General features: G+C 34.5%; 2 protein-coding genes across 4 annotated transcripts; one reads left to right on the top strand and one right to left on the bottom strand.

Moving 5' to 3' along the window:
* The first annotated feature begins 9,327 nt into the window (after window positions 1-9,327).
* On the top strand, window positions 9,328-17,407 carry LOC109809856 (squamosa promoter-binding-like protein 1). 2 transcript variants are annotated; one of them, XM_020373262.3, is made up of 11 exons: window positions 9,328-9,517; window positions 9,655-10,529; window positions 10,813-10,994; window positions 12,369-12,952; window positions 14,209-14,283; window positions 14,374-14,481; window positions 14,575-14,692; window positions 14,972-15,113; window positions 15,225-15,369; window positions 15,707-16,342; window positions 16,713-17,407. In XM_020373262.3, exons 2-11 carry the CDS (start codon window positions 9,916-9,918, stop codon window positions 17,154-17,156), a joined length of 3,048 nt encoding a protein of 1,015 aa, XP_020228851.1. In that variant the 5' UTR covers window positions 9,328-9,517; window positions 9,655-9,915; the 3' UTR covers window positions 17,157-17,407. The 2 variants fall into 2 exon arrangements, with proteins under 2 accessions (XP_020228851.1, XP_020228850.1); XM_020373261.3 differs by having other exon boundaries at window positions 9,651-10,529.
* A 1,339-nt stretch (window positions 17,408-18,746) lies between these two features.
* On the bottom strand, window positions 18,747-21,387 carry LOC109808944 (S-adenosylmethionine synthase 1). Of its 2 annotated transcripts, none has more exons than XM_020372145.3 (2): window positions 21,232-21,387; window positions 18,747-20,083 (listed from the first exon to the last, which is right to left on the bottom strand). In XM_020372145.3, exon 2 carries the CDS (start codon window positions 20,073-20,075, stop codon window positions 18,891-18,893), a length of 1,185 nt encoding a protein of 394 aa, XP_020227734.1. In that variant the 5' UTR covers window positions 20,076-20,083; window positions 21,232-21,387; the 3' UTR covers window positions 18,747-18,890. The 2 variants fall into 2 exon arrangements, with proteins under 2 accessions (XP_020227734.1, XP_082915787.1); XM_083059661.1 differs by lacking the exon at window positions 21,232-21,387 and adding an exon at window positions 21,036-21,059.
* Window positions 21,388-22,422: the final 1,035 nt, after the last annotated feature.

The following is a 22,422-nucleotide window of genomic DNA, read 5'->3' as shown; positions in this document are numbered from 1 at the left end:
TTATGCTTTATTCAATCATTTATTGATTATCATTGTGAGAAAATAATGCTTCCATTTATGACATTTCTACTTTGAGAGTGGTTATTAACTTTTGAATTCGTTGTTGTTAGATCGAAGGTAAGTTTATCTTAGTGGTTTTAAGAGGAATTTTTTCTTAAGTTTTTGTTGAGCACTGGGGGTTACCACACATACATATGTCTCCACATTGGTAAGATATTTTTCGCTTTGGGCTTAAGCCCTCACGATTTTTCTTTTGGACATCACCCAAAAGGCCTCTCTACTAGTGGAGACAACTATGTTTATATAAACCCACATCCATCCTCTTGTTTGAATGATGTGGGACTTTGCTTGCATCCCAAAAATCCTCCCCTCAAACAAAGGACCACAGTTTTACCCCCTCCCCTACAGCGGAAACTACGAGTATTATCCGATGGTGGCCCACAGAGCTCACTCATGCTCTGAGTGCTTGCAGCGCCGCTCCATCATGACCTCATGACAGCAGGACACGCCTCCTAACCCTCCACTGTTTAGGAAGACTTTCGACACAAGGGATCCCAAACTTGGATCCACCTGTTAGCCATCATACTCGTCGAGTCGGTAACCTGATCAGACCATCAGCTCTGATACCACTTATTGAGCACCGGGGGTTACCACACACATACACATATCTCCACATTAGTAAGGTATTGTCTGCTTTGGGCCTAAGCTCTAACAGTTTTGCTTTTGGACATCACCCAAAAAGTCTCTCTATGAAATGATAAAATGTAGCTTTGGTGGTGAAATTATGTTATTTTTGTAAAGTTACAGAGTAGACTTCACCTTCCCCCACACGCACGGGGATATTAAGGAGAATGTAAAAAGGATGTTAAAATCAAGACTTTTGCAATAAAAAGAAATTTTTCCAAGTGGCATGATCAAACTCATTTCACCATGATCATGCATGAGTGAAAATAGTCAAAGTCAACCTTGAAATGCCCTTCCTAATTTTTAAGAGCTTTTCCTCGTAAAAAGAACACACCTATGTTGCAACTTGCAACTAAACACGCCTTTTGGCAGAGGAGCACACTCATCCATAATTTCATAAAGCTCCACCCCATGTTGGAAGCGCCCCTATTTACTTGGAGCAAACCCTTATACCATGAAGCATGAATGTGCTACAATACAACACACTTGTGTTAGCTTTTGCATCCCAACCCTATTTTAAAAATATTATAAATAAGACATTTCAAAAAGGGAAAATAACTTAGTTTTTGCAAACCCAAGACTTGCCTATTGAAAGGAAACACATTTGGAAACAAGGAGGAGACTAAGAGAAGGATTAGAGGGGGATCTTTCTTGTAAAAATATTTATATCTTCTTTTTTTTTTATGGATTTTTGTTTGTTTGTGTTACTTCATATGACCATGAGCATCTTGACCTATATTTAGGATTGTGGTGAAATTTGTGTTTGAAATCCTGAATGTTTTAATTTTAATTAAGTTATTATTTATTCAGTCGATTAGATTATAATATTGTTTTATCTCTTATTTGAGATTAATCAATCCCCATATGTTTGAATCAATTAATTGAACGATGGTCTTGATACAATTAATTAGTAAATATGTAGGATAGTTAAACTATATATTGTGTAACATCAAAAAAATTTCATTCTTTGTAAAACTAACTCCTTTCTTCTTCTTATAGACCCACCTAAGTTGTAGGAAAAGGGTTGATAGTAATAGAGGGTTTGCAGAGCTTGGCAATAAGGAGCAGAAAGAGTTGTAGTGCAAATTCAAGAGTTTCAGGATTCTTTTCCTCTCATCATCTTTTTTCCCCCTTCGAAGAGCTCGGAATCGAGGTAAGGGAAGTTAAGACTTGATCTTAATGGATGATTGTGTGGATTTTCATGTTGCATATGTGGTATGAATGCTTATTGATGCATAATTGTTTGAATGTTAAACTGATTTGTAACAGGACTTGATGTTCTTAGTTTCTTGATGTTTTTGTGGTATTTGGGGTTTTTAGGGGAAATCTTGATATTGTACCCAAATTATTGTTATGAGTTGTTTTTTTTTTGTTGAAAATTGATGTATTATGATTATTTAGATCAGTTTTTATAGTTTAGAATTGAGATTGAAGCTTTGCATGGAATGGAGAGGTTTGAAAATCCCAAAATCGTGAAAATAACAAAGATTGTCTCTATCATGAAATGGCTAAGCCATTTTGAAACAATTGAGTAGAATTAGAAATGAAAAATGGGGGTGTCTTTGGAAGGAAACGATTGAGTGAAATTGAAGTCAAAATTAGGGGTATTTTTGGAAGGAGTTCGCTAAGGGATTTTGAAATGGCTAAGCGATTTGGTGCTTTTCGAATTAGACTATGTTGTCTTCATAAAAGTTTTAACCTTAGATGTTAGCTTTCCAATGTCTTTAGAATCTTCTAAAAAAGAGGTCTAAAACTTCAGTTATGATCTAGTGAGCAAATGTCAAATTGTTAGCATTTAGAAAAATTATTGCAATTTTTGTTATTTTCACTATAGTGAATGATGGAGTTAGAACTTGAGATCTACATAAGAGTTGTAGATAATCTTCTTAGCTTGCATATGAGATAAAGATGAGTTTGATTGGATTTGTTGAACTCCAATTATGTTGAGTTGAAGGTTGTCTTTGTACTATAGTTGATTTTGGTATAAGTTGTATGTTGATGCATGTTGTATGATGTATGATGATGATGACAAGCACTGATATGTTATTAGGATTAAGCTGTATAACATTGATATGTTATGTATGATTAATATGTTATAAATTGCATGGTTGGAATGTTGAATAAGCATTGGTATGTTATTATTCAATGAATTGTTGAACATTGAGATGTTATTCTTGGTTGAGGTGTTAAGCATTGGTATGCTATATATTATTGGTGTGATTTGATCTCTATATGCATTGACCTAGGGTAATGTATATAAAAGATGTATGTTGAGGTGTTGATGCTAAGAATGTTGCAGACATTAAGGCATGTTAATTGACTTAAGACTAGAGGAGAGAATGTTGTTTAGAAAGTGAAGATCTCATATAAGGATTCTTGTTTTGGCACTCTAGGAGACCAATTGTTGAAAACCGTCATTGAGTAGGTGTGAAACAGTTGGAGTGGATTTTGTTGAGTCTTTTCTAGGTCTTTAGTCAATTGGAGTAAAGTATGAAGTCGAGGGTTACAACCTTTAACTAATTAGTGGAAAAGTTGTGTGGTTGCTTGTAGATAATTAGTGAGCTAACTCCACATGTGACTTGATAATGCATGTCAAGGTCATGGTACATTTATACCCTACTATACTATTATTGATGGTGGAATTGAACTTTTCCTAATGTAAGTGGCGACACCCAAGAAATCAGAAGTTAGATTGCTCTAGTGTGTTAGGAGGTCTCCGTAGGTAAATGTGCAACGACGTATTAGTTGAGGTGTATGCACATAATTTGTTGTTGATTGGTGTGTTCATATGCATTAGATGAGTATATTATTATTTGATATGTCTTAGTGTGTAGCTTTCAAACATATTGGTGTTATGTTATTTGGTAAATGTTGTAAATCACGAGGTGTTTTGGTTGGTTTACATGTTAGTGAGTAGTATAGATATTTTTTCCTATACTAGTATATTTTTGAAATTTAACTTACCTTTATATGTTTTTCATGTGATTTGAATGTAATAATCATGATTTTTCATGGGAGCAAGACAGGGTTAGCTAGAACGGGCTCCATGGAGGTGTTGTAGGGTCATTTTGACGGTGCAGTCTAATCTTAAACTATTTTTTTTATTATGTATAGTAATGATTGATTGACACTTAGGATTCTATATTGCTTTATACTAAATGACTATACATATACTATATATATTTAAAAGAGTTATTCTTAGTTGCACTTATACTTATATACATGTCGTACTATACATATTTGTATTTAGTAAGTATAAAATCTTAGATATATGAGTAGTTATGCTACAATTAATAATTTAACAAAGTGTAACCACCATAACAGGTCGTTACATATTGATGCATGACCAACCTCCAATCTTAATTTCCAATCAAATTAACTTTTTTAATTAATCATCCTTTTATGTTTTATCTTTATTTAGGGTTCTAACTTCATAAATGATCAAATAAAAAATTAACCTAAATTAGGGTATTGTAATTCATGACCAATGATTACTAATAGAAATTATAGGGGAATATTGTTAATTGAATAATAACACAAGTTTTAATTGAAATTAAACACACAAATGGATTAAGAACATAAAAGAATCATAACCCTAATGTGTTCACTAGTGCATTTTTATTTCTTTCATTAAGAGTTTAGTCTGTAATCTTATGCTACTTATTAGTTTTCATTAATTCAACTTCATACAACTTCATATCAAAGTAGGGTTCCTTGAATGAAAAAAATTGTTGTATTGTAAACTTTGACCATATAAAAGTAAATTATTAAGTAAGAATTGGAATTGAATGTAAGTTGTGGTTGTAGAGCAAAATAAGGTAACTCGAGAATACTCGAAGCTTGAGGGTACTCGAAACCCGAGAATGTGCGAAATCATGGGAGATCGGAAAACAACAAAAGGAAGCTTTGGAAACATACGAAGTATAAGAAGAATCATGAGGTACTCGAATACATCTTTCGCGAAGCACTCGAAATCCTTGAAACTCTACCACTCATAAAATGCTTCGCAGCTTCACAACCTATCAAAGTGAAGGAATTAGAAGAGACATGGTTAGAAACAACTTCTGAGTTGACGAAGTACATGCGAAGTACAAGAAGAATCAGGGGACACTCGAATATATCTTTCGCGAATCACTCAAAATCCCAGGAACCCGGCCATTCATGAGCATGCTTCGCAACCTCTCGAAATGAAAGAGTTAGAGGAGACACGATTAGAGACAAGTCGAAGTAAATCGAAGGGATAAGTATCAAAGACTATAGAGCGGTTTGAGGGGTTATAAATGGTTCCAGAAGTTATTAGAAGACGTGCATGAATGACCCACGATATGGAAGTAAAACGGTTACACATTCGTGGCACGCCATATACAGTTATTATGATCCCTCAAATCTCTATAAATTAATGAGTCGCGCTCATGGAAAAGGGTCGGGAATTGTGTACTCACAAAAGCTCACTAACACTCTCTGCCTGCGCATATGGCTATCGTGTATGAGACTACTGAGTACGATTTCTTGATCACTTTTTCTTTTTCTTTGTAGTTTAGGTCTAGTGTAGTTTAGTATAGTTTGCTAATCACTCATTATTATCCTTATGCATTGTAATTATGTCAATGTTGAATGAAGGATATGATTTCTTCAATCAATATACGTGTTGTTTATTTGATTCATATTAATGTTCATATGCATGGAATTGGTTGTATGATAAATATTGATGAACACCTGGAGATTCTGGTATGCTAAGCAAGTATAATTGTACCCTAAAAAACTAATTCTGTATGTTGTGTGTATGAAAATTGTAAGAACTTGTCACGTTATACATACCTAAATTGAAATTTGCTAGTTTGAATAAAAAGGACCTACAAATGAAAATCACCACAAACCCACTATTAAAAAGTAAGTATGGAAAACTTGATTTTTTTTCAAAATATGTATTTTATTTATTTTTTGGAATAAAACCTCATAATTTTTTTTCATAATATTATTAATGTATATATTTATATTATATACTAGTTAAATAATACATAAATATATAATTTTTTTAATAATTATAAAAAAGATGATTTTTAATGATATAGTAATCCATTTTATTGATAAACACTAAAAATAATATATAGAATATAGTGCGACAAATTTTAGTATGGTTTGGTTACTTTTTTTTTTTTGGTATCATTATGAAAGATAAAAGGTAAAAATACACTAGAACCTGGATGACATAGAGTCAACTCTTAAAGCAAATAAAATAAAATTTGGAGGACTCCTCCATGAAACATTCGAGTTCAAATGTTGGACACCCCACCTTGCTAAAGAATGGGCCACACAGTTGATTTCGCGAGGGATACAAACAAACTTCACCTCCCAAGCTCAAGAACACTGATCCGCCAACCTCTTAATAATATCATAGTATTTATGTCTAAGTTGAGCCCTTTTTCCTAAAATCTTAGCTGTATTGATAACACCTAGACAATCGGATTCACAAATAACCTTCTTACACCCCTCCTTCCAACAAAGCTCAAGGCCTTCGACAACTGCTAGTAATTCCGCCTGGAAGGAATCACCGCCCTGGAGGCCAACTGCAAACCCAAGTTTCCATTCCCCAACTGAATTCCGCACAACACCACCAGACCCCATAGCATTAAGCTGGGGAACAAAACTGTCATCCACATTTAGCTTAACCCAAGATGATTCTGGGAGACTCCATTGAACATTTACTTCCCACAATTTACGTTTGGCAAGATAAATCTGGTTTTGCACCCGAGCTTCTTCAATCTGACGATACAAGTAAGAAAGGGACCACTTATTACCGGGAAACGTCATGTTATTCCGAAACCTCCAAAGCCACCAAAGTAGGTTAGCTAACACAGCCACTTGAGGATGTAATATGATTGATCGCAGCCATGCTACACACTCCATCTCGACAAAGGAAATTTGAGACGCAAGCCCAAAGTCAAACCACACTTGATGAGAGTGTGGGCAGTCTCGAAGGGAATGAATGATGGACTCTAGACTACGGGAACAGCGCGCACAAGCACTAGAGGGAGCCAAATGGCGCCTAAAACGAGCAAGGTTGGTAGGCAAAGCCCCATGCAGCCCTTGCCAAAGTAAAAAGCTAATCTTCACTAGCACCTCCAACTTCCAAACTTTTTGCCAAATCACATCAGGAGTCAAATGAGAGGCAGACTCCAAAAATTTGACTCCAGACGACACTGTGTAACAACTTGAGGCTTCACCTATCCAAGCAAAAGTATCTCTGCCACTCTGAACCAACGAAACTTGCACCTGTTGAACCCTTATCGCAATTTCAGAAGGAAGTATCATACTCATTGAGTCAAACTTCCATCTCCCTTGTTCCCAAAAACTGGCCACATTTCTATCTGAGTTAGAAATATGCACAAATTGAACCGGTGACCCAAGGCTCCCACTCCCAACCAATCATCAAACCACATGGAGGATTGCCCATCCGTCAGACAAGGCCGGAATCCCTCCCGCAGCTTTCCCATTGCTTTCACAATACTAAGCCACACTTGAGAGCTTCCTCTTTACTTAGTGGCACATAAAATTGACTGACCATTAAGATACTTATGAGAGAGAAGGCGAACCCAAGGTTTGGTTGGATTTTCAACAAAATCCCACAAAAAAATATTTTATAGAGATTAAAACCAAAATTACTCATTATAAAAGAATAAAAATAATGATTTTAAATTTGAAATAAATAAAAAAATATAAAAAATAAAAGCAAAATTTTATTATTTTATAAGTACTAAAAGTATATTTAAATTTTAATCATAATTTGAATTTTTTTTTGAGGGGAATAATTTGAATTTTATTATATCATACAAAAATTATGTGTTTTAATTTTATTTTTTATTTCTTAAAAAATAATATTATTGAATAATAAAAATCCAAAATCAATAAAATATTTTTTATTATTAATAAAAAATCTACTATCTCTTGAAGTTATTTTTATTTATATATTTATTTAAATTTTAAAATACTTATTTTCTTATATTGTATATATATAGTTTAATTTAAACTTTAACCCCTACTAAATACTAACCATGTTGGTAAAGTAAAAGAGGTTATTAGTTTTTCGCAACATAAAAAATTAAAATTTAAACGAGTATTTTAAATTTGCATTGTACAGAATAAATATTTATTATCTATAATTAAAATTTATAATAAATTATATATATATATATTATTTAAAAATATAAATTATATTTTAATTTTATGATAAATAATTATATTATGATATAAAATTATTTTTATTGATAATTTATTTTAAGCATATTAAATTTTAATTTATAAATTAATATGATAACTCAAAATTTGAATGAATAAAGAAATTTAAAAAAATCCTTAAAAATTCTTTCTTAAGAGAAAAATGCACAAAAACTCTTTGATTAAAGATAAACACTTTCATTGAAGATAAACTCTTTAAAATACTTTTATGCAAGATAAACTCTTTAAAAAAATGTATTCACATTTATTGTTTGACAAACCGAAATTTTAATTTTTGTTAAAAAACCTGTTCACATTTAATGTTTTTAAATAAAAATACTTTAAAAGTAAAAGACGTATAAAAAAAGGCAACATGACTTTAATCTTCCATGAGCTTTTGGGTGGTTAAATATGACAAATGAACTTTTTCTTTCTTTCTTTTTATTTGACAAATGAACTTTATTATTAGCAATAAATATAAACATTATGTTCGACACAACTTATAAAAGGCCATTCAAAAGAATGGATGAAATTACAAGGGACACGGAAAACTTTCTCTTTTCCAGGCCAAAAGATTTCCAATTCCCCAACATTCGTGAAAACCTCAACTCGGGGAAAGGGATATACCCAATACATTTGCATTTGTTAGCAAGCAAATTTTTTTCATTATTAATGGAGTATTCCCGAGAGAGAGAAAAAAAAATTACATATAAATTATAACCTATAGAGTCACTCAATCGATTAAAATCCGAAATATAAAGAATGTGAATGCATAAATTTAATCTCATAATATATTTCTTCCTTGTCCTTTTTTTCTTATTTCTTAACTTCCCCGCTTCTTACTATATGAACACTATTTTTACTTAGGAGTGTTCATGTGAACACTCTTAAGGAAAAAAGAACACATATGAACACTCAATTTTACTTACATTTTGTATTATTTTTGGTAGCGTGTGAAATAAGAGTAATCTACAGCGACGTTGAGTGTAAGAACTAGGAAGGTGGAGTGAAAGGAAAAATAAGTTGGATGATACATGAATATATTAATTTATGGTAATTAAAAAATAATTAGAGTAATAATGATGATGGGGTAAAAGAGCGTGTCACACGTGGTAGGCATGTGGGGATGATAAGAAGAAACTGTTGCAGAGAATGTGACGTTTACATAACGAAACGCGGGGAGTAACCGAGATGAGCGACGTGGATCTGCTGCAGCGGGTGCAGGGTTAGGAAAGCAAAGGCATCTTTTGGGTCCTCCTTCCATAACGAGGGACACGCAGTGTGTGCTACTGGCCCACCACTTTGTGCCTGGTGGGGTGTACTGTTCCCAATCCCACCACCATTTACCAGTTATTATTATTATTATTATTATTATTATTATTATCATTATTATTATTTTTTATTTGCTCCAATTTTTTCCCGATACAATATCAAACCATACCTTCCCAAAGGGAAAATAAAAAAAACAAAAAAAATCGCGTTCACATCGCATCATCATAATCAACAACACCACCACCGTTTCGGTCCACAGAACTTGTTGGCCATTTGCGTGGCGCACTTTCCGACATCACTCGCCGCCGATCTGCTTTGCTTCTCACGCCAACACTCTGACGTACCGGTACGATGTTTGTTTTCGCCTTGTCATCAATTTGTTCTTGAATTTTAGTTTGTAACCTCTTTTTTTTTTTTTTTTTTTTAATTATTCTTGCTGCCGTTTTTTTTTTTTTTTTTTTGGATAATTTGTTTTGTAGATAGGAAGGAAGAGTTTGCGTCTCGGTACTTGAGCTGAGCTAGGTTTCGGTTACTGTAGTTGACTTGGGAAATTGGAAGTGGTTTATTTATAGTATGTGGATTGCGCTTAATTGGAACCATGGTTGCGTGGGTGTGCTATTTTTGGACTGTTGGGGATAAACTAAGGCGAATTGATTGTGATTCCTTACTTTTACTTTCGTACTGTAACTGAATTTAGTTGTAATTTTTGGATTTGAAGAGTATTTGGTGTTTTTGGTAGTGACCATGGAAGCTAGATTTGGTGCTGAAGCTTATCATTTTTATGGAGTGGGTGCTTCCTCCGATTTGAGGGGTTTGGGGAAGAGGTCCTCGGAGTGGGATTTGAATGATTGGAGATGGGATGGTGATCTGTTCATAGCTAGTCGGCTGAATCCGGTGCCGGCAGATGGTGTGGGAGTGGGACAACATTTTTTCCCTCTTGGGTCTGGGATCCCGGTGCCGGTGGCTGGAGGTCCCTCTAACAGTTCTTCTTCCTGCTCTGAGGAAGTAGATCCTAGGGATCCGAAGGGGAACAAGGAAGGGGACAAGAAAAGGAGAGTTATTGTGCTGGAGGATGATGGTTTGAACGAGGAAGCAGGTACTCTTAGCTTAAAGCTTGGTGGTCATGCTTCTACAGTGGTGGATAGGGAAGTTGCGAGCTGGGATGGTATGAATGGGAAGAAAAGTAGAGTATCTGGAAGTACTTCAAGTCGAGCTGTTTGTCAGGTGGAGGACTGCAGTGCTGATCTAAGCAAAGCTAAGGATTATCATAGACGACATAAAGTTTGTGAGATGCACTCAAAGGCCAGTAAGGCTCTTGTGGGGAATGCAATGCAGAGATTTTGTCAACAATGTAGCAGGTAATTTCCCCTCGTTTGTTTATTGGTTTCAACTTTTGCCGTAGTTGATCACTACAAATTTGTTTCACATATTTACTATGTGTATAAAGAGAATAAATGGTATTAAATATGATATCAAGATGTAGCAAATCACTTACAATTGAGAATTATATCTAAATATAGCAGAATATTTGTTATAAATTTCTTTTGGCAGTTCTTCATTCAATCATTTGCTATTATTTTTATGCAAGCATTTAAAGTATAAATCAGTTTATTTTATAACATGCTCTTGCTCCATCAACAGGTTTCACTTGCTTCAAGAGTTTGATGAAGGGAAGAGAAGCTGCCGAAGGCGGTTGGCAGGCCATAATAAACGAAGAAGGAAAACAAATCATGAAGTTGTTCCTAATGGAAATTCATTAAATGATGATCAGACTAGTAGCTATCTTTTGATAAGTTTATTGAAGATACTTTCAAATATGCATTGTGAGTATTTCTTTAAATCATTATCTTTGTAACTAGCACCTAGAGGATTTGATTTCATGTAATATATGCTTGATTGTTTTATTTTGGCACTGTTTGATTCTTGTGTCTCTAGTTTGAAATGATAAATGTTACGGTATAATTTAAATTATTCCTTTCTTTACATTATTGCTATGTTAATAGCTGCAGAAAGGTAGTTCAGTCAGCTGAAAATATGGTTTAAAGAGTGGTATTTTGTCATGCAAGATGTGTTAAAAGTTAAAACTAGTTTTGGTCTGAATTTTTACACAAAAATTAGTTATAAGTTGTAACTAGGCCCATGTGTGGAGGAATTATCTTCTTCCCCCTGTTTGTATTTCACTTCATGTTGAAGAATTTGGGTTGGGTTGTCCACTTAATTTCTATGGAAAATAGCGTGTCAGATGGAAAACAGGTTGTGCATAAGAGTAGCTTCTACATTTTCTTCTTTATTTCTATTGATGAGACTGTGAGCTTTAAGGGCTATAAGATGACTAAAATGGGATATTTTTAGTTTTCAAGAGGAAGCTGGGTTTAACAGGTTTAAAGAGAGCAAGGAAAATGATTAGAGGTTGGTTTGTGTGCTTGCTAGTTAACTTTACCTAGTGAGCTATCTGCTCTCATCACAAGGTTAATTTCCACTAATAAGAATCTGGAGGTATGTTACCGAACAAAATGTTGGACTTGGAGCCATGTTCTTTAACCGTGGCAATAAGATGCACTGTCTGGTCACTAAATTTTCACAAAATCCTAAGAAATGGACCTTTTAATGAGCTTCAAACTCGAGTAAACTTGCTGATGCATTGAAAAGTTATCCTGAAACTTTGGTTTTGCTACTCATGGGTCATGACTAACATTTACTTTTAGTTATTAGGTTATGAAATCAATTTTTAGTGCTTTAATTACGGGTCAAGCAATTACCTTTATGTTCTCTCAGTTTTGCTGATGAAAAATTAATAAAAAAATCTTAGGTTTTAGGCCCTGTTAATAGCCTGATTATTTTCACAACTGATTGTGCACTCTCTCCATATTACGGTAAAAAAATTTAGTGTTGATGAATTTCAAATAATTTGTGGCTGTTTGATTTTGAGTACATATAATCTGATGCCTTGTTTATGCCAAATTGCCAAAAGTATAAATCTTTTCTGATGTTATGATCTCATTAGACTAATTAAATTTATACCAATGAAACACTTATTTATTGCAGCATATGGTTAGACTAACATTTGGGACATTTCATGAAATCTGATTGTGTTTGCTTAATAAGACTATTCTCATATCTATTTCTTTTGAGTGGTATTTCTGCTACAGCTGAGGTTTTATGGGGGATGGATAATGACTTATTTTAATGAATTATAGCTGACAGGTCAGATCAGACTACAGATCAGGATCTACTAACTCATATTCTGAGGAGTCTTGCTAGTCAGAATGGTGAGCAAGGGAGCAAGAACATATCTAACCTTTTGCGTGAACCAGAAAATTTGCTGAGAGAAGGGGGTTCATCAAGGAAGTCTGAGATGGTGTCAACTCTATTCTCCAATGGATCTCAAGGCTCTCCAACTGATACTAGAAAACATGAAACCGTATCTGTGGCTACAATGCAGCAACAGATGCATGCACATGATGCTAGGGCTGCTGATCAGCATGTCATGTCTTCTATAAAGCCCAGTGTTTCAGACAGTCCTCCGGCCTACTCAGAAGCCAGGGACAGTACTGCTGGACAGATCAAGATGAATAATTTTGATTTGAATGACATATATATTGACTCAGATGATGGTATGGAAGATTTAGAAAGATTGCCTGTCTCTACAAATCTTGTGACTGGCTCTCTTGATTACCCATGGACACAACAAGATTCTCATCAGTCAAGTCCACCCCAAACAAATGGAAATTCAGATTCTGCATCTGCTCAGTCTCCTTCTAGTTCCAGTGGAGAAGCTCAGGTATGTTTGTCTGTACTGACTTATTTTGAATTGGCTATTCTACTTGTGCTTTTCGACACTGTCATCCCCGTGATTATGTGACTTTCTATAGAAAGGTTGTTTTACAGAAATTACCTCACGAGTACAAAGGCTTTTCCTTAGATCCTTTTTCTAAGAATCAATTAACTAATTCATCAAAGATAAAGGAAAATAGTTATTTAATTAGTAGCATTAAATTTGTCCTAATTTATGTTTTTCCAAAATTATCACTAGCATTAATGAGACATATGTTATTCTTTTTTCAAATATCTGTATTAGTTTTAATTCTTTGAATCTCTCGTCATTAATATATTTATTGCTTTAATTTTTATTGGTTTTGCATGTAAGAGTCAAAATAAGGTTTCCAAAAGGCTCTTCATATTAGACAGAGTTGTTATACATTCAAAGAGCCTAAGGCATTAATGTATTCCACTTGCTATTATTGAGCTAAGAAAAATTAATCAATTAGGGGTATTTTTGGAAAGAAAATTTTAATGCAAGAGACATTTTAGATGGTTCTTATTAAAAGGACCAAGCAAAACTTTTAGTTCTTATAAAGAGGATAGGGAGTATTTGTTTTGAGGGGAGATTTTCAGAGTCAGTGAGGGGATGGGTAGAGGTTGCTTAGCATATATGAAGGGATCAAACCCTCCATCTTTTTTGCTTCCTAAGGAATTCAGGTGCCACTAGGCTACTAAGATTGAATTTTTAGACATGGATATCAGTATTTTGAATATTCTTGCTTAGCATAAATGCCTATGAATCCTAGTTTAAAAAGCATGTCTGGGTTTGGCCTTCTATCTGATATGAAAGCATTAACTTGATTTGAGGATGTAAGAAGCACCCAGTAGTTATGGTGGTGAGAAAGGCAATATTGGACCTTCCATAGGTGTCAAGTGTGGTGTTGCTTGTTTTAGTTTCAGGGGGGAAAATTGTTCGTATTGCAACTGCTTACCCTATGCATTCTTGAAACATGAAATTTTTTGTATTTAGCTACTTGCTCCTTTTGTTTTGTTAAACTCTCTTATCTCCCCTCCCCTGCGCCGCCCCCCCCCCCCCCCAATTCCAAAAAAAAAAAAAAACCTTTGGTGGGAAAACACAAAAAAGATTAAATTAATAAATATTGGTAATTATTTCCCATTTTCTTGCCTAGGTTGTTTAACAATTCCTTTTTTACATTCAGTTTATTATTGAGATTGTTGTCATTTAACAGCTAATGTTTTGTTTCCATCATTCAGAGTCGCACAGATCGAATTGTTTTTAAGCTCTTCGGTAAAGAGCCAAATGATTTTCCTCTTGTACTCAGAGCACAGGTACTTTAAGCTTTCTAAAGCTGCTGAGAGTGACTGCTATTCATTTCATTCTTTTGAAATTTAATAACACTGGAGGGTTTCAATTTCCAGATTCTTGACTGGTTATCCCACAGTCCTACTGATATGGAGAGCTACATACGTCCTGGTTGTATTGTTTTGACCATTTATCTGCGTCAGGCTGAGGCTTTGTGGGAGGAAGTAAGCATTTTCCTTATAAAACTATTTACATGTAGTTATTTCTTTTAACAGGGGACACCCTTGACCTTACATGTTCCCCCCCCTTTTTTTCAGCTTTGCTATGATCTGACTTCAAGTTTGAGTAGGCTGCTGGATGTCTCAGATGATACTTTTTGGAGAAATGGATGGGTTCACATCAGGGTGCAGCATCAGATGGCCTTCATTTTTAATGGTCTCTTGCCATGTCTTTCTTGTTGTTTGGGGGCAAGATAACTTTAGTCAGAAAATTATTTCAGTATTAATTAAGTTCATTATATGCTTAAAAAAATTGGAAATCCTTGCCGTGACAAGTCATCTATGTAAAAGATTTGTATATACATCTAATTTGTGTCTTGGCCTCAGTTGTCATTGTTGTTATGTTAATGTGGTTTATGTATGAAATAATTATATCTTATAACTAACAGTATTTATTTACATGACTAGTTACCTTACCATAATTTTTTTGCGGCAGGTCAAGTTGTCATAGATACCTCCTTACCTTTCAGAAGTCACAGTTATAGCAAGATTTTGACTGTTAGTCCAATTGCTGTACCAGCATCAAAGAAAGCTCAATTTTCTGTTAAGGGTGTCAACCTGATACGCCCTGCTACTAGGTAATCTCTATTGCTTTGTGGCTTGTCGACCCTTTGCATAATTTGTAGTTAAAATACTTGGTAATTTTTTGTTGAACCCGTGTGTGATATGACCCTTAAACCTACCCTCAGGTTAATGTGTGCTTTAGAAGGGAAATATCTGCCCTGTGAAGATGCTGATGTGCCAATGGATCAATACTCCAAAGAGTCTGATGAACTTCAGTGCATCCAGTTTTCATGTTCTGTCCCTGTGATGAATGGAAGAGGATTTATTGAGGTGCTTTTTCTTCACTCTCCCACATTATCATTATCAACAGAAAAAAGTAGAGATGGACTGGCTAGTTTTTTCATGAAGACATTTAGAAAAAAGTAGAGGTGTTTTTTCTGTTATGGCACTCAGTCACACACACTGATTACTGTTGAGTGTTAGTGATGTCCTAACTCATAATTTGTGATCTGATTATTGTAGAATATTGACACTAGCATGCATCCATTAACTAGTGTGCGTGCCACACTGGCATATTTTATTTTTTTTTGCTGAAGATAAGCAATGCTGTGGTAATGCTATATGGCTGAATTTTATTTTTTCTACATTTTTTTTCTTGATTTGCTAGATTGAGGACCAGGGTTTGAGTAGCAGCTTTTTTCCTTTCATTGTTGTGGAGGAGGATGTTTGCTCAGAAATCTGTGCACTTGAGCCTCTTCTAGAATTAAGTGAAACTGATCCGAATATTGAAGGGACTGGAAAAATTAAAGCCAAAAATCAAGCCATGGATTTTATTCATGAAATGGGCTGGCTTCTTCACAGAAGTCAAATGAAATTAAGGATGGTTCAGTTGAACTCTAGTGTGGATCTCTTTTCATTGAAACGGTTCAAGTGGCTAATTGAGTTTTCCATTGATCATGATTGGTGTGCAGTAGTGAAAAAACTGTTGAATCTACTTCTTGATGGAACTGTAAATACAGGAGATCATCCTTCCCTGTATATTGCACTTTCAGAGATGGGTCTCCTTCACAAAGCTGTAAGGAGAAATAGCAAGCAATTAGTGGAGTTGCTTTTGAGATATGTTCCTGAGAATATTTCTTATGAACTAGGACCTGAAGGCAAGGCATTAATTGATGGAGATAATCAGACCTTTTTGTTTAGACCTGATGTTGTTGGTCCTGCCGGTTTGACACCACTCCATATAGCAGCTGGGAAAGATGATTCTGAGGATGTACTCGATGCTTTAACTAATGATCCCTGCACGGTAAAATTTCTGTACTTTATTTTATATCACTGCTAGTATAGATTTCTTTAAATATGCTGCAGATTTTCTTCCTACATTTTATATTCAAATTCTGCATTTAGTTTTTACAGTATTTGAAATATTGTCTGACACTGTTGCATACTGCCTTTTTAATATTTAATTGGGTGTTATTAACTGTGATCTCTGGGGACCAACAATCTTATAGCATCTTGACCTATCAAACTACTCTTGCCACTAGTATTGTCCGACTTTGAATTAGGTGAAACCTAGATAGAAAGTGATAATCATTTATCTTTATGTCTTGTTGGAAATCTGGAGCTTCACGTGTTCAGGTTAGTGCTACATTAGTAACATGGAGTTTTAAATACAGGTGGGAATTGCAGCATGGAAAAATGCTCGTGATAGCACAGGTTCCACACCAGAGGATTATGCACGTTTACGTGGCCATTATGGTTACATTCACTTGGTGCAGAAAAAAATTAACAAGAGACAAGGAGCAACTCATGTGGTGGTTGAGATTCCAAGCAATACGACAGAGAACAATACAAACCAGAAGCAAAATGAGTCATCCACTAGCTTTGAGATTGGAAAGGCTGAAGTAAGGCTTAGCCAACGGCACTGTAAAGTTTGTGACACTAAATCTTCTTGTAGAACTGCAGTAGGCAGGTCTTTGGTATACAGACCTGCAATGCTCTCAATGGTGGCCATAGCCGCAGTCTGTGTCTGTGTAGCCCTTCTGTTTAAAAGCTCACCGGAAGTTATATGTATGTTCCGACCCTTCAGGTGGGAAACCTTGGACTTTGGAACAAGCTAAGGTTCATTAACTTGCAACCCAATAAAACTTGATAGGTAATGTAAGGATGCGTTCATAGACTGAATGTAGGACTGCTTCTTTGTATTAGCTAAACTGTGCAATATTATTTACGTATTTATTATCTATCCTTAAATGACCGTCCTTGTACAATGTATGTAGATGCAACTCTACTTCAAACCTTATTTGGTACAATCCTTTATATTTTAGTGCAACACTTGTATGGAATATTACAGTATTGTCTTTTGATTAAATGACGAGTTCGTTTAAATCGTAATTAAACTGAAATATCCGATGTTACTTTTGTAGCATGTTTGTATTTGTTTAAATTATACGAAAAAGATTCTTTCTTCCACAAAAATGTCCTAAAATGATTTTAATTATAAGTTATTTCGAATAACAATATTTGATCATAAGGGAATGCAAATATGAAAGTTGGGATAGTATGGATGAAGTTTTAGGCTTGAATCTTTGTACAAAAAAAATGGTGTGATTATTTTATTAAAAAATGGGTTCAGGTTATATCAATTATAATTTATAAGGAAAGCCAGGGGGGGAAATCTTCTGCTTACATACATAAAAACCACAAAAATAATGTCTTTCAAGATTCGGTTATATTGCATAACATGGTATATAGCACACTAATTTGACTAGGTTTTTCTGTGCAGCAAAATGGGCCAGTTGTACTGTTCTCTATCGTTGAGCTTGATAAATTTCGACTTATTACAGAACATATCTTTTAAGTGGAAGCAGTTATAGTCGGACGCTTCAAAATATTGGATTAAGTTGGTGTTTATAATGAAAACTTTGGGTATGTTGCTCAGTCATGGGGACAATTTCGGTATGAATTTAATCGGGGGACCAAATAAACTTGTTGAGATTTTATATGTCCAATTAATCATACCACTGTATATATAAGCAAGATTTTGATGAATAATGCTTTGAAAATTGGGGAAAAGTGCCAATCTTTGTTTACTTTTTGTTTCATAATTTTTTGAATCTGGTTTTTCTTTTAAATAAGCTAGCAACAATGGCTCGTAAAAGTTATACAATTTTCAAAATGCAACATACAACACTACTACTGAAATGATTGTACAGCTTTTAAAAGACAATTTGCTTCTCTAATGCTCTTTAATTGGAGAAAAAAATGCATTAAGACAGACACTAGAGCCGTGTTTAACATTAGTTTGGCATTTGCAATTTGAGGCTGGATGGGTATATGATTGGTTTCTTTCAAAATCTTCAAATTATTTTAATGAAATTACAATCAGATGCATTCGGAAGTTTTCAATTCATTTCGCCTTGGTTTAGAAGGAAATGATGCTAATTTCTGTTTTTCATTTATTTATTTATTTTTGTTTAGGTGTTGGTGGAGTGGGGTTGGACACTAACGGGAAAAAGATGAATGCGAGGAATCAATCAATTGCATAGAAGGATCTTGCTTTTATAAAAATTATTGCATTCCTTTAATCCCCGGACAAGCAGATTTTGACTAAAGTTAATCTTCAAATTGAAAGTACTTTTTATTGTGTAAATATATTTATTTAAATAAATGTATATGTAAACATAAAAAACAATTTCTCGATATAAAAATTCATGTGTAACAAAACACTTTATTTCCAATGGGTAAAAAATTACACCCTCCAATAGCAAACATTCAAGCAAGGGGTACAGTAAATTTTAATCCAAATTCTACTGCATGATTAAAATTCTCTCACTCATCAAACAACCACAACCTTAAGCTTGAGGCTTCTCCCACTTGAGTGGCTTCACAACTTCCCAGGTGAAGTCAGGGTCCTCCCTTCCAAAGTGTCCATAGGCAGCTGTCTTGAGGAACCTATGACCACCCCTCTTAAGGTCCAAGTTAATGGTGATCATTCCAGGTCTAAAGTCAAAATTCTCCTTCACAAGTTGGAGAATTTCTCTGTCATGGATCTTTCCAGTTCCGTAAGTGTCAATAAAGACAGACAAAGGCTCAGGAACACCAATGGCATAAGAAACCTGAACAATGCACCTGCGGGCAAGTCCACTTGCTACAATACTCTTTGCTGCCTGCCTCGCAACATAGGCACCACTTCTATCAACCTTAGTAGGGTCTTTCCCTGAGAAGGCACCACCTCCATGTGCACCCCAACCACCATAAGTATCAATGATAATCTTCCTCCCAGTGAGACCAGCATCACCATGAGGACCACCAATGACAAATCTCCCAGAAGGGTTAAGGTGGAAGATGGTCTTGTTATCCAAGTACTTCTCAGGAATCACAGGCTTGATAACATGCTCCTTAAGATCCGCAGCAATTTTTTCATTAGTCACAGTCTCATCATGCTGAGTGGAAATGAGGACAGTGTGGACACGAACTGGAACCATGGCACCATTCTCATTGTAATACTCTACAGTCACTTGTGTCTTACCATCTGGTCTCAACCAAGCGCATGTCCCATTCTTTCTAACCTCAGTAAGGCGAGCTCCTAGTTTTGTTGCAAGGACATGGCTCAGTGGCATGTATTCAGGGGTTTCATCAGTGGCGTAACCAAACATGTGACCCTGGTCACCTGCACCAATCTCCTCTGGGTTCTTGGTGAAGTGCCCATGCACACCTTGGGCAATGTCAGGGCTTTGTTGCTCAATGTTGACCAACACCTTGCACTTGTCTGCATCAAGGCCCACATCGTCGGAGACAAATCCAATGTTGCGGCACGTGTTGCGGACAATTTTCTCGTAGTCTACGTTGGCCTTGGTTGTGATCTCTCCAAAGACCATGACCATGTTAGTCTTGGTGCATGTCTCGCAGGCAACCTTGCTGTCAGGATCCTGTTCAAGGCAGGCATCAAGCACTGCGTCAGAGATCTGGTCGCACAGCTTGTCAGGGTGACCCTCGTTGACGGATTCAGAGGTAAATAGAAATGTCTCTGTCGCCATTTCTCAAGCTACACAAAAATGGAAAACAAAATGTTTAGTCTAACATTGCTCATAAGCTTGAAAGTCAAAACATCCGGAAAAGCAAATTGAGGGGAGATCCTGAAATGAACTACTCCTAGAAGAACATTTTTGTTAGAGATCCAGAGGACATTACGCTAAGAAGTTCAATTAAGAGCAAAATTGAACTTATCATTTATCTAAAGCAGTTTTACGTAATCCACTACACAATTGGTCAAGTTAAGAAAATTGTAAAGGAAAGCTTGGATAAAATTTTCTATAAACACTTTATAAAAAAAATTTAAAAATTAAAAGAAGTTTAATTAAGTTAGTTAAATATAGCGTTTGGATAAGTTAAAAATAAGATATAAGAGAAGTTAATAAAAAAGAACTTTTAACTATGAATAAGTTAATTGAGAAATTTACTCAAACGATCTCCAACTTGAGGAAGTAATATTTCTTTTTGGTACATAATAAGGTGGTTCTATTTCTGCATCCTTATGCGTGTGACTAACTAAAAATGATAACAAAGAACGGCATAATACTTCAAACATTCAATGTGATTAAAGTCTCTTGCAAGCTAGGTGGTTTGCATCGAGGATTATTACACATATACACATGTCTTCGTATCAGTAAGATATTGTCTGTTTAGGACCTAACTTTCACGATTTTGCTTTTAGATACCACTCAAAGACCTTTTTACTGATGGAGACAATATAAACATATGTTCATCTCCTTATTTGAATGATGTGTGACTTTATTTACGTCCAGGCAAACCAGTGGATATAATGCTCAAAAGTTAAATTAAAACAATAAATAACGTAAATCAGCAGCAACAGATCTAGAGAGAGAAAAAATTCAAATTTAGAAACGGACTATTCCTAGAACAACATTTGATTTACTAGAATAAAAGAAAAACTGAAACGAACACCAGTTTTTGAATCGAGGTTTCAGCTTCCAAACCTCAACATATCTTTAAGATTCCGTGAACCTTGAACAGTCACACAAAGTTAACCAGCATGGAGCAATCCCGAAAAAACATAAAAGGAAAATAAAAATTGAGATCTGTAACTGTAACAACAAAACATGTACTATAAAAACATGTAATAGTAATGGGATGAAAGGAAGAGAGTGAGAAAAAGAAAAGAAAAATGTGTACCTGTGGTGAGAGAGAGATACGAAGAAGAGTTTGGAATGAAGAGGACTCGCTCGAAGCACACTGTCTCACGTCCAACGACTCTCTATTTGTAGACGCCAACGGCGCGCGTGACCGGCTACCGAAAACTGTGATCGTCGAAACTGTGTAGCCGTTAGATTTGACGGCTAAATGAAGGGACACGATTTGTCAAGGTTGGTGAGAGAGAAATAATTGCGTAAGCATAATTTTGCGGTGACATGTTACCGGATGGTTACGGTCGGTCTCACCAACCTACTTTCAAAATTTTAATTTCCACACATGTTGCGCGGTAAAGAAAATAAAAAATTATTTAAATATTTAGAGTTCAATAAATATAAAGACAAAAATATTTATTGTAGATGTAAAATGAATAATTAAAATTAATTTTGGTGAGACTTTTATTAGAGTTAATAAATTTACTACATATATATCGGATAACATTGTTTTAAAGCATATATTCATGTTAGAAACATAAACTTATTTAAAGTTTGGTTTTAAAATTTTAGTAATATATAGTGTTAAATTAAATATTTCTTTTACACCAAAAAATATAAATATTTCTTAATTAATTTTTTTTATTTAAGACTTGAATATTACTAGAGTGAAGTAAATATTCATTCCTTCACATGCGGAAATAGAACTCTTACCAACCTTCCTAAAAGACGTTACCATTCACCAATTCTTGGCTTTGTGGGTTAATTAAAAATTGTGATGCTTATTAGTAATATTAATACTCCCTTTTTTTATCATTTATTTGTACTCCCTTTTATAAAATCAAACAAGTGTCAGCCTTAAGTTTTTTATACAGTTAAAAAGAAAAACAATCATAAACTTATAAAATTATTCTTTTTGTGTTTACTAAAACATAACAACTTTCTAAAAGATATATATTATTGAGCATGTAAAAAAATGTTATGTTTATTTTTAATTGTTGATTCTTTAGAATAGTTTTGTTTTTATTTACATGTCGTCTTCAAATTTAAAATAATATTAATAATATTTTGTCAATACTATTTTTTATCTTTACCTAAGTTTTAGTTGATTTATATATTTACAACTATACATTCATACATTGTGGAATAAAAAGTAATGCAGTAAAAAAAACTAAAAAATTATTAATTTTATGAAAAACATAAAATTTTATTATTTTTTGATTTGTGTAAAAATTATTTA

This window comes from Cajanus cajan, chromosome 7, assembly GCF_000230855.2.
Source record: "Cajanus cajan strain Asha chromosome 7, NIPB_CcT2T_4, whole genome shotgun sequence".
Lineage (NCBI taxonomy): Eukaryota > Viridiplantae > Streptophyta > Magnoliopsida > Fabales > Fabaceae > Cajanus > Cajanus cajan.
The sequence above is the reverse complement of the archived record's forward strand: the minus strand, read 5'-3'. Positions and strand labels throughout refer to the sequence as shown.